The sequence below is a fragment of the Equus asinus genome, chromosome 12 (assembly GCF_041296235.1).
Source record: "Equus asinus isolate D_3611 breed Donkey chromosome 12, EquAss-T2T_v2, whole genome shotgun sequence".
NCBI lineage: Eukaryota > Metazoa > Chordata > Mammalia > Perissodactyla > Equidae > Equus > Equus asinus.
The window spans coordinates 12,209,779-12,224,348 of NC_091801.1; the positions used below are offsets into that span (position 1 = coordinate 12,209,779).

Consider the following 14,570-nt stretch of genomic DNA (forward strand, 5'->3'; position numbering starts at 1 on the left):
AAGGTCTAGGACTCCAGCTTTGCTCCCCATTTTGGTAACTGCGTACATCTTTCCTCTGTTAGTTAGGTCCTGCCAACTAGCCTCAGTTTAGAATCCTTTGAAAGGGATACTAATTGGATGACACTGATACTAGTTTCATGGCAGTATCTTCCACTGTCAACCCCGGTCAATCAAGGATAGCCATCACTGAACTACTCAATCATTTCTCTCATCATTAGTGCCCTTAAGCTCAAGCAAGCAGTCTGGGTACCCCCAGGGTACACCCCAGAAGTCCCTGCACTTTACAGGGTTTTCTTCTAAATTTTCTAAGTTTGCCTCAGGTGCCTGGGACCCAGACTGGCCATGGCCAGCAACGCCACCCAGCTGGACAGCTTGAGCTCAAATCAGGACCAGTATAGGCCTTGTCCCTGTTTCTCCCATTTTGGACATTCTCCAACCATCTTGCCTACGTGTAAGGTCACTAGATGCCCTGAGGAACTCTAGAATCCACTGAGACCTGATCACAGGACTCAGTTCCAGCAGAGAGGCCTAGTAAGCAAATCACTCCCACTGACCAGCACAATTTTTCTTTCACAGGATCACATGAGGTTGTTTCACCAGAATAGTGTTGATATACTGATTTGGGGTAACTCTCCCTCATGTCAGACATAATAAAATGTCAGGGCTCTGAGCCAGTGATGGTCATCCTTCAGCTTGAATCACATGAGCCCATTGCTTCTTTTACATAACATGTTTGAGATTATATTAGTAAATGTATCAATAGCTCATTCTTTTTTATTGCTGAATAGTATTTCGTTGTGTGAATATAGCACAGTTTGTTTATTCATTCATCAATGACACACACTTGAATGGGTTCTAATTATTGGCCATTATTACCAAAGCAGCTGTACAACACTTATGTACAGGCCTCGTACATCAATGTAAATATTAGTGGTCATTTCATTGGGATAAATCCCTAAGAGTGGAATTGTTAGGTCATATGTTAGTTAAGTGCCTGTTTAATTTATAAGGAACTGCAAAACTGTATTCCAAAGGAGATATAAATTCTACCTCCCCACCAATAATTTATAAGAATTCCAGTTGCTCCATAACCTTGCCAAGAACTAATATTATCAGTCTTTTAATTTTAGCGCTTCTAGTGGATATGAAGTAGTATCTCACTGTGGTTTAATTTGGCTCTGGCTTAGACTACATAATGTTAATTGCTTGTATGTTGATATAACGATTGGTATATTTGATTTCCAATTGAATCCCATTGTCTTACTGGATTTGACAAATACCAGTGTTGAACATCTTTTCATATACTTATTGAACGTTCATATATCTTCTTTTGTGAATTATCAATTCAAGCCTTTTGCTCAATTTTTCATTGAGCTATTCCTTTTATTATTATCGCATTGTAAGCATACTTTATATACTCTAGCTGTAAGTTCTTTGTTAGATACATATATTGTGAATATTTTTTTCTATTTTGTGGTTTGCGTTTTCATTTTCTTAATGGTCTTTTGGAAACCAGGCGGTTAAAACTTTGATGAAGTCTAAGTTAACATTTTTTATCGTGGGCACTCTTCCGTGACCTTTCTCTTTAATTTTTCTATCACATTTTCTTCCAGAAGTTTCATCATTTTGGTTTGTATATTTAGGTCTATGATAGATTTCAAAGTAATTTTTGTGTATTGTTTGAGATTAGTGTCAAGTTATATATTTTTTATAAGGAGATCTAGTTGTTCCAGCATCAATTTTTGAAAATAATATTCTTCCCCCATTGAAAATAATTGGCTCTCATGCTAAAAAAAAAGTTGACCATATGTGGAAAGTCTATTCTAAATTCTCTGTACCGTGCCACTGGTCTACGTCTACCTTCATCCCAAGACCAAACTAAGTTGTATGCTATAGCTTTCTTCTGAGTCCCGAAATAAGATAACATGTCTTTCAACTTTGTTCTGTCTCAAAATTGTCTTGGCTATTTTAGGTCCTTTGCATTTTCATATAAATTTTAAAATAAGATTGCCAACTCCTTTTTAAAAGGGGAGGAGGGCTTCTAGGATGTTGATTGGCACACCATAGGATCTACAGAAAAATTGGGGGAGAATGGACAATAATATTGAGTCTTTCAATCCAAGAACATGGTATATCTCTCTATTTATTTAAGTCTATTGAAATTTCTCTTATCAATTATTTGAAGTTTTCAGTGTAGCTGTCTTTGGCATATTCTGCTAAACCTAAGTATTTTATTTTTTTGATGTACTGTAAAAGGAATTTTTTATTTTGTTTTTCAAGTGTAAATTGCTAGTACAAATAAATACAATTAGTTTTGCATTTTGAGCTTGCACTCTATGACCTTGATAACTTCACTGTATATTTCTAAGTGTTTTTCTTAGAAGATGTCTTAGGATTTTCTCTACAGACTATCATATCAATTGCAATTAGAAACAGTTTTTCTTCTTCCTTTCCAATCTTATGCCTTTTATTTCTTTTAGTTACCTTATTGCACTGACAATTATTCCAGTAAGATAAGGAACAGAAGTGACGACAGTGGACATCTTTGCCTTTCCCCGATCTAAGGGGGAAAACATCAGCCTTTCACCATTGATGATATGAACTTTGGATTTTTCCTGGATGCCTTTAAAAGGTAAGGAAGGTTCTTTCTATTCCTACTATGCTGAATGTTTTTTATGCTGAATGTGTGTTGAATTTTACCAAAATCTTTGTCTGCATTTGCTGATATGATCATATAATGTTTCATCTTTATTCAGTTAATGTGGTAATTATATTGTGTGATTTTCAAACACTAAAACAAGCTTGCATTCCTTAGATAAACTCTACTTGGCCATAATGTAGGATATTTCCTATTGTATATTATTAATGGATTCAATTTGCCAATACTTCGTTGAGGATTTTTGAATCTATGATCATGAGGGATACAGGTCTGTGTTTTGGTCAATTCAGGCTGCTATAATAGAATACCATAGACTAGGTGGTTTATAAACAACAGAAACTTATTTCTCACAGTTCTGGAGGCTGAAAGTCCAAGATCAAGGTGCCAGAGGGTCAAGTTCTGGTAACAGCATCCTTCCAAGTTGCAGACTGCTGTGTTTTCATCAGTATCCTCACATGGTAGAGAGCAGAGATTAAGCAAACTCTAATCCCTTTCATGAGGGTTCCCCCTTCATGTCCTCATCTAATTCTAAATCTAATCTAATTACCTCCCAAAGACCCCATCTCCTAATACCATCATATCACAGGGTAGGGTTTCAACACATGCATTTTGCGGGGACACATTCAGTCCATAACAGTCTCTGATCTCCTCTAACAAATCTTTGTCAGATTTTGGTATCAGCGTTATACTGATCACATAAAAGAACTTGAGAAGCATCCCCTTCTTTATTTTCTGAAAAAGAATTTATATATGATCGGTATTATTTCTTACCTTGTGCAGGATAGAATTTATCAATGAAATCATCTGGGCCTTGAGTTCCTTTGTGGAAAGGTTTTTTTCATTATTATTATTATTACACATTCTTTAATAGTTCTTTGGCTATTCTAATTTTCCACTTCTTCTTGAGTCACTTTTGTTAAGTTGTGTTTTTCAAGAAATTTGTCCATTTCATCTAGTTGCTAAATTTATTGGCACAATTTTTTCCTAATATTCTTTGATTTTCCTATTAAAATTAGTAAGACATGTAATGGTATTCCTTCTCCTATTTGTCATATTGATCATTTATATTTATCTATTTCTTGATTTGTCTTACTGGGGCTTAATGGTTTACTAATCTTTCAAAGAATGAATTTTGAGCTTTGTTAATTTTTCTGTTTCTAAATCATGGACTTCTGCACTCAGTCTATTATTTTTTTTCCTTCTACTTATTTTGAGTTTAACTTACTCTCTGTCTGTGGCTCTTAAGGTGGAAACTTACATCAAAATTTTTAAATCTTTCTTCTCTTCTATTATAGGCATTTAAAGCTATAAATTTCCCTCTAAGTACTACTTTTGCTGTATCCCACAAATTTTGGTATGTAGTATTTTTATTATTATTCAACTCAAAATATTTTTTTATTCTCTCATGATTTCATCTTTGAGCTGTGGGTTATTTAGACATGTATTATTTAATATCCAAATGTTTGCAAACTTCCTAACTATTTTAGTCATTGATTTTTGATTTACCTCTGTTATAGTCATTAGAATACACTCTGTAATATACAAATCTTTGGAAATTTATTGAGATTTCTTTTATGACCTACTGTATGTCCACTTTGATGAACATTCCATATGCACTTGAAAAGAATGTTTATTGCACAGTTACTGGGTACAATGTTTTATAAATGTCAATTAACTCAAGTAGGTTGATAGTGTGCTCAGATATCCTATATCCAAACTAATTTTTGTCTACTTGTTCATTACTGAAGTAACAAGTAACAAGTTTGTTAATTACTGAAAGAGTGGTGGTAAACTCCACTATTTTTTCCAACTCAGTTTGCACTTCATGAATTTCGAAGCTTTGTTATTAGATGCGTATATATTTATGATTGTCTTCCTAATGAATTGATCCTTTTATGATTTATAAATGTCCCTCTTTATCTCTCGTAAAATGCTTTGTCTTAAAGTCTACTTTTTCTGAAATGTATGTAGTCACATCATCTTTCTTATGCCATTTGCCTGGTATATCACTTTCCATCTTTTGATGTGCAATTTATATGTAGCTTTAAATTTAAAGTATATCTCTAGTAGATGCATATACTTGTGTCTTGCAGTCTAATCTAATCTGACAATCTCTGACCTTCGACTGGAACATTTTACATTGAATGTAATTTTCATTACATTTCCATTTAATGTAATTATTGCTATGGCGAGTTTAAGTCTACTGCCTTGCTGTTTTCCATTTGTCACTTCTGTTTTTTTCATTCTGTTGCTCCTTTCATTGGCATTTTATTTCTATCCCTTCTATTGGTTTCTTAGCTCTTTTTTAAAAAATTAATTTTTAGAGTTTTTCCAAGGCTAACAGTGCATTCTTAAGTTACCAGAATCTATTCAGGTCAAAATGGTACTATTTAAAATTTTACACTTAACACTTCCTTTTTCCTACCTCCCACTTGTTACTTACACTGTACCCACTCCTCCTCACACTTCATACCTTGCACTCCACAAATCTAATAGCCTTACAACTTTATAATTTCATTTATCTACCACCCCCAACTTTTGTGCTTTTTTGGTCACATATTTACTTCTACATATATTACAAAGTCCACCTTACAATGTTGTTATTTTTGTTTTAAACAGTCAGCTGCCTTTTAAAGAAATTATGAAGTAATAAAAATAATCTTTTATACCACCCACTTACTTGCTATTTCTGGCACTCTATTTTTTTTTTTTCCTTTCTGTAGATTTGGGTTTCTATCTGGTCTCATTGCTCCATCAGTCTGAAGAATGGCCCTTAACATTTTTTGTTTTGCAAGCCTGCTGGATCCAATTCTCTCAGCTTCCGTTTATCTGAAAATGTCATTTCATTCAGTTTGTTAAGAGGTATTTTCTCTCAATATAGAATTCTGAGGATTTTTTCCCCATCAGCACTTTAAAGACATTTCTATTGTCTTCGGACATCCACCGTTTCTGATAAGAACTCGGCATACAGTTGTTCACTCATATGTTATGTATCTTTTTCCCCCTCTGGCTGCTTTCAAAATTCCCTCTTTATATTTAGTTTTCAGCAGTCTGGCTGTGCCTATGTGCAGCTTTCTTGGTATTTATCTTTCACTGAGTTCATTGATTTTCTTTGAATTTGTAAGTCAACGTTTTTCATCAGATTTGGGGAAATTGGGCATTATTTAATTATATATTTTTTCTTGCCCCATTCCCACTTCCTTCTCTTTCTAGGACTGCTATAACACATATATTAGATGAGTTGATATTATTCATGTGTCCCTGAGGTTCTGTTCCTTTTTCTTTCCTTTACCATCTCCCATCTGCTATGAAACCTATCCAGTGAACTTTGCACTTCAGTAATTTTCTATTTAGGAATTTCCATTTGATTCTTTTTTACGGTTTTTATTTCTCTGCTGAGATTCCTAATCTGTTGACTCAATTGGACTACATTTTCTTTTAATTCTATGAACATACATCTTCCTTTAGCTGCTTTGAAATCTTTGCTAAATCCAACATTCGAGTCACATCATATTGTGTTCCTGTTTGCTGTCACTGTTTTCATTGACTATAGATCCTATTTTCCTGTATCTTTGCATGTCTGGTAATTTTTTACTGTGCATTGGACACTGTTAGTGATACCTCATAAAGGCTCTGGATTCTGTTATCTTCCCTCTGAAAGGTATTGATTCTTGTTCTAGTAGGCTGTTCAATTACTGGCTAATAAACTTCAAATTGCGTAGGTTTGGGTTTCTGCTTTGTAATGGGGGATATGTGGAGATCCAAGATGCTTCCCGAGCGCCTCTAACTGGGTAGGACCCAGCCTCCCAAATCTGTCTCCCCTGCAGCTCTAGTCAGGGTTTGGTTTTAGACTTTGTTAGGTGGGTGTAGAGCACTGGTCTTCAACGGCACATGATTTTCTCCCGAGGCAACATCTGTCAGTATCTGAAGACATTTTTGGTCATCACAGCAGGGGGTCAAGGGGGAGCTACTGGTATTTAGTGGGTAGAGGCCAAGGATGCTACTAAACATCCTACAACACATAAAACAGCTTGACACAACAGAAATTATCTGACCCATGATAGCAATACTGCCAAGATAGAAGAACTCTGGTGTAACTTAGGGCTTATGCTAGGGCATGGTCCTTACTTCTGCCTGGGGAATTAACGGGGTGTTCATGAGGCCCTCCACTAGCCAGCCCTGGTGGTCTGGCGATTAAGATTTAGCACTCTCACCACCACGGCCCAAGTTCGCTTCCTAGTTGAGGAACTACACTACCCATCTATTGATTGTCATACTGTAGCAGCTGCTTGTTGCTGTGATGCTGGGAGCTATGCCACTGGTATTTCAAATATCAGCAGGGTCACAATGGTGGGCAGATTTCAGCAGAGCTTCCAAACTAAGACAGACTAGGAAGAAGGACCTGGCCACTCACTTCCAAAAATATTGGCCATGACGACTGTACAAATAGCAGCAGAGCATTGTCTGACATAGTGCTAGAAGGTGAGGGGATGGCACAAAAAAAAGACTGGGCAGGATTCTGCTCCGCTGTGTACAGGGTCGCTAGGAGTCAGATTGACTTGACGGCATTAACAACAAAATGAGGCCCTCCACTCTGCCTGGAATGGACATCCAGTGACTTTCATCACTATTTGATGTCTAATATTTCTGGGAAATTCCTCTCTGGGGAGCCTGATGTAGTCATGCTCTGAGGATTCTTGATGGTAGAATTTGTAATATCACATTGCAAGGAAATTAGTGGAGAAATGAGAAGAATTTGTGGCCACTTTTACAATGTAGCCACTTCTGCTTTCAGTGTTTATAATTTTTAGTTCATATAATTTTCTCAATGTAAACCTTTACTTTGTTGTGAGTATTGAACTTAATAAATGCGGAATCTCTGAATGTACATCCCTGTTTTTATTATGATGTGTATTTGATGATGTTTATGTGTGACTTTGTTGAATAACAGATTCTTAAATTCAAAGAATAGCTTAATCTGATGATACTTTAGGTTACAAATACTGGCCATGCCTGAAAAATTACCTATTTGATTAGGAATTAACTGATACATATGGATTTGAATATTGCTGTTGGCCTGGAAACTAGATGCTTTGCATTACATTTCATTAACATCTTTATATTTTCACCCATTCTACTGGTTTCTCCTAATAAGCGAGTTTTAAGCTCAGCACATTGTAATCAAGGAGCCAATGTATAAGTAATGAACAAAGTGAAAGACTGAAGACAAAAAACTTCTAACCTTCCCAAAGGAGTTTTACAACAAGGTACTATGGATGAGATACACCACCCTGCTTGAATCCAAGAGTATATCAAGGCCCCAAACAAGCATGTTTTGTCTCAAGCTTCAAGAGCTGGTGTTGCCTTATACCTCGGAGCCCGCTCTACCCCACTGCCTCTGAACCATATGTCAGTCCTTCCTTCCTCCTAAGACAGGATCCAGGGCTCAACTCAGAAGCAAGTACTACAGGGTATTGCTTTCAATGCCTTTCTAATCCATGAACCTAGCTCTCTTTCTCTCTCCCTCTCTTCATTTTCATAATGTAATACACAATGAAAACAAAATTATTATCCTCACTCTAGATTATACTTCCTCACTTGGTTTGGAATCTACTACCCTACCTAGTAAAACACAAGCGTTCTGGGGAATTAGAAAATCAAGGCGTTCTGACATGAATAAATAGAGAATAACAATATAAATGGGCCAAATACTTGGCATAAACAATATGAAGGTATGTCTAAACACTAATTTATTTATTGCATTAATTTGACCTTTGTATCTTTACCGTTGTGTGTTTTTCTTTTCCGAGCAGACTACGGAGTTACATATTTACTTGATCTTCCATGACTATTCAATATTGCTGCCTTTTGTTTTGTTTGCAAACTCAGTAAAAACAAAGTCTATAGACTTTCATTTGATTTGCTTTGTTCAAAGCGTAACAAAGATAATAGTTTCTATTTGATGATTAGAAGAATGACTAAGCTTAGCAATGCTAGAAACATGGATGGCAATTTGAATATTCATAATCCATAACTCAATACAAGGAAGAGAATTAGCTACATCAAAAACATATGTAATTTCATGAGAAAAGTAATATTCAAAACCCAAGAAAGATGTAACAAAACTATTTAAAAAGAAATACTCTTGATGTTTATCATTTTCATGCTATCCCTGTTAGGTGGCCAGATGCAAGAGAATTCCTTTGATGATCAGGATCAATATGTTATTCTTTAACCTGCCATTCATTTTAACCATAAAATTGTGTGCATTTAAATAAATCATGAATCAGTAATTTTTACGTTATAAGGAAAATATAGAATTCTCTAACTAAATATCTTGAATACCTAACTTGTGCTTATTTTAATCTTTCTAATTACCACATTATGCTTTGATTTTAAATGAAAAAAACACGCTTTCTCAAAAAGATTACAAAATTAGTACTTTCAGGACATATTTATTTTCTAGTTACTTTTATTGATCTTACAGGCAGAATAGTATCTTGATCTCTCTATTATATTTAACAACACCAAAAAATCTACAACTCTGGTGTCAATATCAGTAATTACTAAAAATCGAGCAAGCAATTTACAACTATCTGGATTCAAAACGCATATAATTGCAATAACAATAAGAAGGTATTTACGAGTTAAGACATAAATAGCCAACATAAATTTAGTACCTCAGGCATTTTTCTAACAGTGGTGTTTATACAAATTTTAGAAATTGAGGAGTACATTGGCCAGTCACCAAGGATCGTGAAAAAGAAAATACATAAAAGTGCCTATTTTGCTAACAGTATCTGTTCAGCTCTTTAGGTTGACATTGTGTGGTACTGTTATCCCTTGCAAGCATTAGAAATCAATATTACACGTGCCTCAAGCTTTTTTACAGATGAATGATCTGATGAAGATGCCCTCATTTCCGAAAGTAAGGTCATCAATGTTTATCTTCACGTGAAACAGTTCAGGAGGCTTGCTGAATCTTAAGAACACCCGATCTCAGACTACTGGATGAACAGCAACATCTAGTGGTCATTACATCCCTAGACAAACATTTTAAAAGTATAAACTCAAAGGTATCCATGAAACAAGAGAAACTGCCACGATACGTCATCTTTGATATTGACACAAGCAAACTTCCGGTGAAACCGTGTCAGAAAATTATAAATGCTTCCTAGTAGATTTCCTCTGATTCAATAATAACATACATTTAAGGAAAGGCCAGCACTGGGCTTCCAATCTTGATTCTTTATCAACAACCCTTACACAGGCAAATAATCTTTGCAGATTTTTATAAAAACCCAGTTTGATTTCTTCGTGTCTGAGTTCTTGCTTCTAACAGGGTGACATAACTCTGAAACACTATGAACTACTAAATAATCATTTTGTGGCTCTTTATGAATACATGGATTGGAATGTCCCAGCGACAAATGAGTTCAGATACTTTATATGACAATATGCTGAGGTACAAAATTAAGACATTATAAAGGCTATCAGTCTGTTCATTATTACTGGATTGAGTTTACACTGGAGATGTTACTAATTTTCTGTAAACAGGGAACATCCAGTTCATTAAGATTTCCTAAAACAACTAGGTCATGAAATGGATTATAGAATCGTTTTACCATCAAAAAGTCATTGTTTCCTAAGTACGACTGTTTCTTATGAATGAAAAAGTCAGTCCCTTCTTCAGCTGTTTTGCACAACCAACCCAAGGCAGTCCAAATAAGCTTCTGGTGTTTGCTGGAACCCTAACTCATCATTCTCTACTCACACTTCCCATCACATGCCTGAAACTGCTCCCAAGGCCTTTCTGGCCAGCTCCAGAGAAACTCCGTCTTCCTGTCACCACGAACTCTGTCTCCTGAGCACACACTTAATGATGCAGTTCCATGGGTGTCCATGGGACACACTGGGATTGTCCCTTCCCAGTAGACTGACGTACCCCCCAAAATGCCTAGACAATCATGAATGAATATTGGTGGACATCACTATCTAGCCACTTATTTCTTCTCCCCTAAATTAACTGCCAAGGGTTAAGACTACACATTCCTTTCTCTGTAACCTTTTAAGGCTTTGTTGATGACAATAAACAGATGCAAGGCATAGAAAACAGTTTTTGTGTTAACACACCAGCCTTCCCAAATGCAGAAAGAGCATATTTAGTACTCTCAGTCACCAAAATACTCACTATCCAGCCACATTCCATGCTAGTGATTAGGTGGGACATTAGCTGTGTGCATACAAGGGGCTGTAGAGGCCACGTCCCCCAGTGACTGGACACGATGGTCGACAGGAGTGATATCTCATAGGCACCATTGAATTGGGGAACCAGGAGGAAGAGAAAAGAGCCATTTTGACATCACTTCAGATTTTCATGTAAATGCCAGGCAGACATGTTCCCATGGGCATCTCACATCCAAGTACATAAGCAGTTAATCTCATTAAAACAAGGAGTGTGAGTCATACGGATTTAAAATTAACACTAAGGTCAGGTGAGGTGTGTAAACGTGAAGCCGGCGGTTTTCCTTTCCCAAGAAAACCCCCTGTCTAACTCCTTTGTCTTCTTTTCCCAAGGGTTCTCAGTTACAGGAGGATGTGTGGGCAGTGGCCACAAGTAGTCACATGTAATGTTTACTTAAGGGGACAGGCAGCCATGAGTGGTATTGGAGGCACCTGGAGGCTGCATTCTACTGCTCTTCACCGTATAAACTTCATTCTCCCTTTTTCCCCCTTCTCCCTTTTCCCTTTTTCTCCCTTATTTCTGTCTGAAGCTAGCAGTGGTAGTACGAAGCATTGCTCTGCCCTGTTGCTGTCTGAATCCGTGTTTGTAACAAAGATGACTTCTGAATTCTAAGGGAAAACTGCTAACTATTCAACCCTCAGCACGTCCAGACAGTCCCAGATGGGCCACCACAGGTTATTATTACTGTCTGTTCATTGTAATAACCTTCTCCCAAAAAATAACTCAGAACTTGACCTGGCATTTGGAGATAAAGGTGTATTCTCCACCTGACAGTGTTTATATATCTTAACCTTGCACATGTTTTAAGGATGGATTAGCTCAAAGTTGCCAGCCCACAAAAACATTTTCATTGCCTCCTCTCCCCACATAAACTACCCAAAGAGTAAAGTAAATTATGCTTTTTTACTAGTTGCCCAGGGCCATTCTTCCCCGGGCCTGGAACAGTGGACAGAGGTCTAGCAGGAAGTTGCCACCCCTAGATCTCGACCAGCCTAGAAATAATTGGGTCTGGGTCTAAGTGCTAATACCATGCTGCCAAGTCTCTTTCTGAAAAGCATAAAAGCAAAATATCCCATTCCTGCAAGCAAACCAACCACAAGGGTGGTGCCAAGAACTTTTGGGGCCCTTTTCTTGGCCACCCGGAACGCTGTTGGCAGCACTGCGGAGATTAATATATTGTTGACATGTCCTAAAACCTTGTTAAATGTTTTTCTCTTCAAGACACGCTCGTAATAGGTTTCCAAGTTCGGTCGCTTTCCGTTTCCCCAGTTTCTCCTCGCAAACCCCAAGAACTTCAGTCGATGCAATGTGACAGCGAGCGAGACGTCGGCCAAGGTGAAGGACTCTCCGCAGAGCCAAGGCTGGCGGCCCTCTTCTAATCAGAGAAAAGGACACGCAGAATTAGGGGCCAGCCCTGCACAGATCGGCTCTAGCTGGTATCTTTTGTCCCAGTCTTGAGGGCAAGTGTGGGGACAGCAAAAGATGAAAGCCAGGGTACATTTTCTTGACAATCACACTCAGCCAGTAATTTGATGCTAAAATAAAGTCCATGCAAATGTCCCCAAGCTAAGGGAGACTTGCTTGACATCCGTCAGTCACCTACATCCCTACATGAAACTGGAACCACTTGAGCTCAAAGCCTGTCTATCATTTTGTAAAGGATTCTGAGGAGTTGAGCGCCTGCGAGCCAGAGGCGTTAACAGATATATCCCTCTGGTTTAGGAAAACAACAGGTGTGCTTTAGGAAAATCCATGAAGTTGGGTCTGAAATGTCACTCAGTGGTTGCTGCTCTTAGTTACTTATCTAAAGCAAAAGAAAGTCTCTATTGTGAAGCAAGTTTCAGGTAACATGGTCTTCAACTTTGTTGTCAATTAGAAGAGTGCAAATGGTCCAGGTGCACGCACCTGGGCAATGGCTTTATCATGTTCACAGGTACAACACATGGATGCTCACCAGCCAGCCTGAAGATAGACACAGGCTGGCCCCCATTAATACTTTACTTCAGATTGGAAGTTTTCTCCCTGCCTAAGGAAAATATAGAGGGAGCATTCAAGAAATTACTCAAATTATTCAACCAAACTAACTACTGTAATTACAATTTTGTGAAACAGTTTAGGTAGGAATCTCCCAACCATAACTTAAATCGTGCAGAAAAATCCTTCACCTGTCATGTTTCACATAGATGCAGACTGAGTTACAATTGGATACCCGGGTTTTGCTGAATTCAATATTATTTTTGCTATCATAATTTAAACTGCCCATGAATAACAACAATAAAAAATAGATGACAGAATGTTTTTAGTGAAATCTCAGAATGTTCCCATAAATACTCTTGGTGTCGAGGAAAAAAGAAAAAGAATACAAATGATAATCTACCTGGGGTTTCTTCGTTTCTTCTTTGCAACTCAGTTTCAACCTGATCCAAGACTTTCTCCAATTCGTCAAGAATTTTCTTCAAATATTTGACATTGTCATGGTCAAGCAGCTTTGACTAATTAACAGAAATAACTAAATAGGTTATGTTTGCCCGTAAAAACAATCGATGTAGAGCAAAGCAGATACAAACTCTTATGAGTTGGAGCCTGTTTATTCTAGACAGTGAGAAGAAACCGAATAACTTCGTTCAACCAAAAGCAAAGCAGAGGGGGATGCCCAGCTGTGAAAATACTCCAAGAGCCAGACCCACTGCTCACTGGCAACTCCTGTGGGACCAGATGGCCAGAGAGGGCAAACAACATGAGGGGCACAGAGAGACTCCTCTCGTGCTCAAAAATGAAATTCCAGCACACTTCATGACTGAATAACTGCAGGGTCAGGGGTGAGGGAGAAATCTGAACGCAGTGAGATGGAGAGAGAGGTCTTGCTGGGCCTAGCTGGCAGAACACCTGGAATGACAGACTCCTAGAATATGATATTAACTTACTTTTACAGTTGATAACTTTCCTTGGCAACCAGCATGAGCCTTAACTGCTTTTGAAGCAACTGTCATCAGCTTTGACTACCAAATCTAATAAAGAAAAATTCTTCCTAAAAGCAGAGCATAAGCCAAAGGTAACACGTGTAGTGGTGACTTGAGATATTTAATAGAAGATGTTCTAGAAATACTGATACTTTTCAAAAAGTAGAACATTGAATGTCAAAGGCGGATGTCAATTGAGGACCGCCTGGTTTACTTACTTTCAGTCGCTTCTGTTTTGCAATGTATGCCTCTTGTAGATCTGGGTTTTCTTCAGCAAGTTTTTTCAGTTCAGACTCTGTGTTACCAATTTGGCCTGATAATAAAATCATTTTTGGAACAGAAAATTATTTCCTCCCTTCTATGCAAGAAACAAGGAGAAGTAGGGAAACTGATGGTAAGAGCATGAGCTGTGAACTCAGGCCCTGCCTCTGCCTTGGACTTAGGCTCTCTGTGCCTCAGTTTCATTGTTAAAATGGAACTACCAGTACCTGCTGCATGGGCTGAGGAAGAAATGGGAAGCACCACGGAAAGGACTGGGAGCAAGGCCCAGCCCCCCGGAAGAGCTCAGTGCTGGGAGGTGGATCTACCTTTTAATACTCTTCAAGTTTTCTGTAATGAACTTCTCTATGAAGGGAGAGGAAAAGGCTGATTTAAAATAAATATTAACTCTGGGTGATAGAATTATATACTTGTTTCAAATCATATA

General features: G+C 37.6%; 1 protein-coding gene across 11 annotated transcripts in view; it reads right to left on the reverse strand.

The window, feature by feature from the left end:
- Window positions 1–9,098: 9,098 nt before the first annotated feature.
- The window catches only part of GDAP1 (ganglioside induced differentiation associated protein 1), a 48,397-nt gene continuing 42,925 nt past the window's right edge, over window positions 9,099–14,570 (reverse strand). For all 11 annotated transcript variants that reach the window (XM_044765899.2, XM_070481024.1, XM_070481027.1 and 8 more), the window contains 3 exons: window positions 14,083–14,177; window positions 13,282–13,396; window positions 9,099–12,279 (listed from right to left, as the gene is read on the reverse strand). In XM_044765899.2, coding sequence (XP_044621834.1) covers window positions 11,897–12,279; window positions 13,282–13,396; window positions 14,083–14,177 — 593 coding nt within the window. In that variant the 3' untranslated portion in view covers window positions 9,099–11,896. The remainder of the gene's footprint in view (window positions 12,280–13,281; window positions 13,397–14,082; window positions 14,178–14,570) is intronic.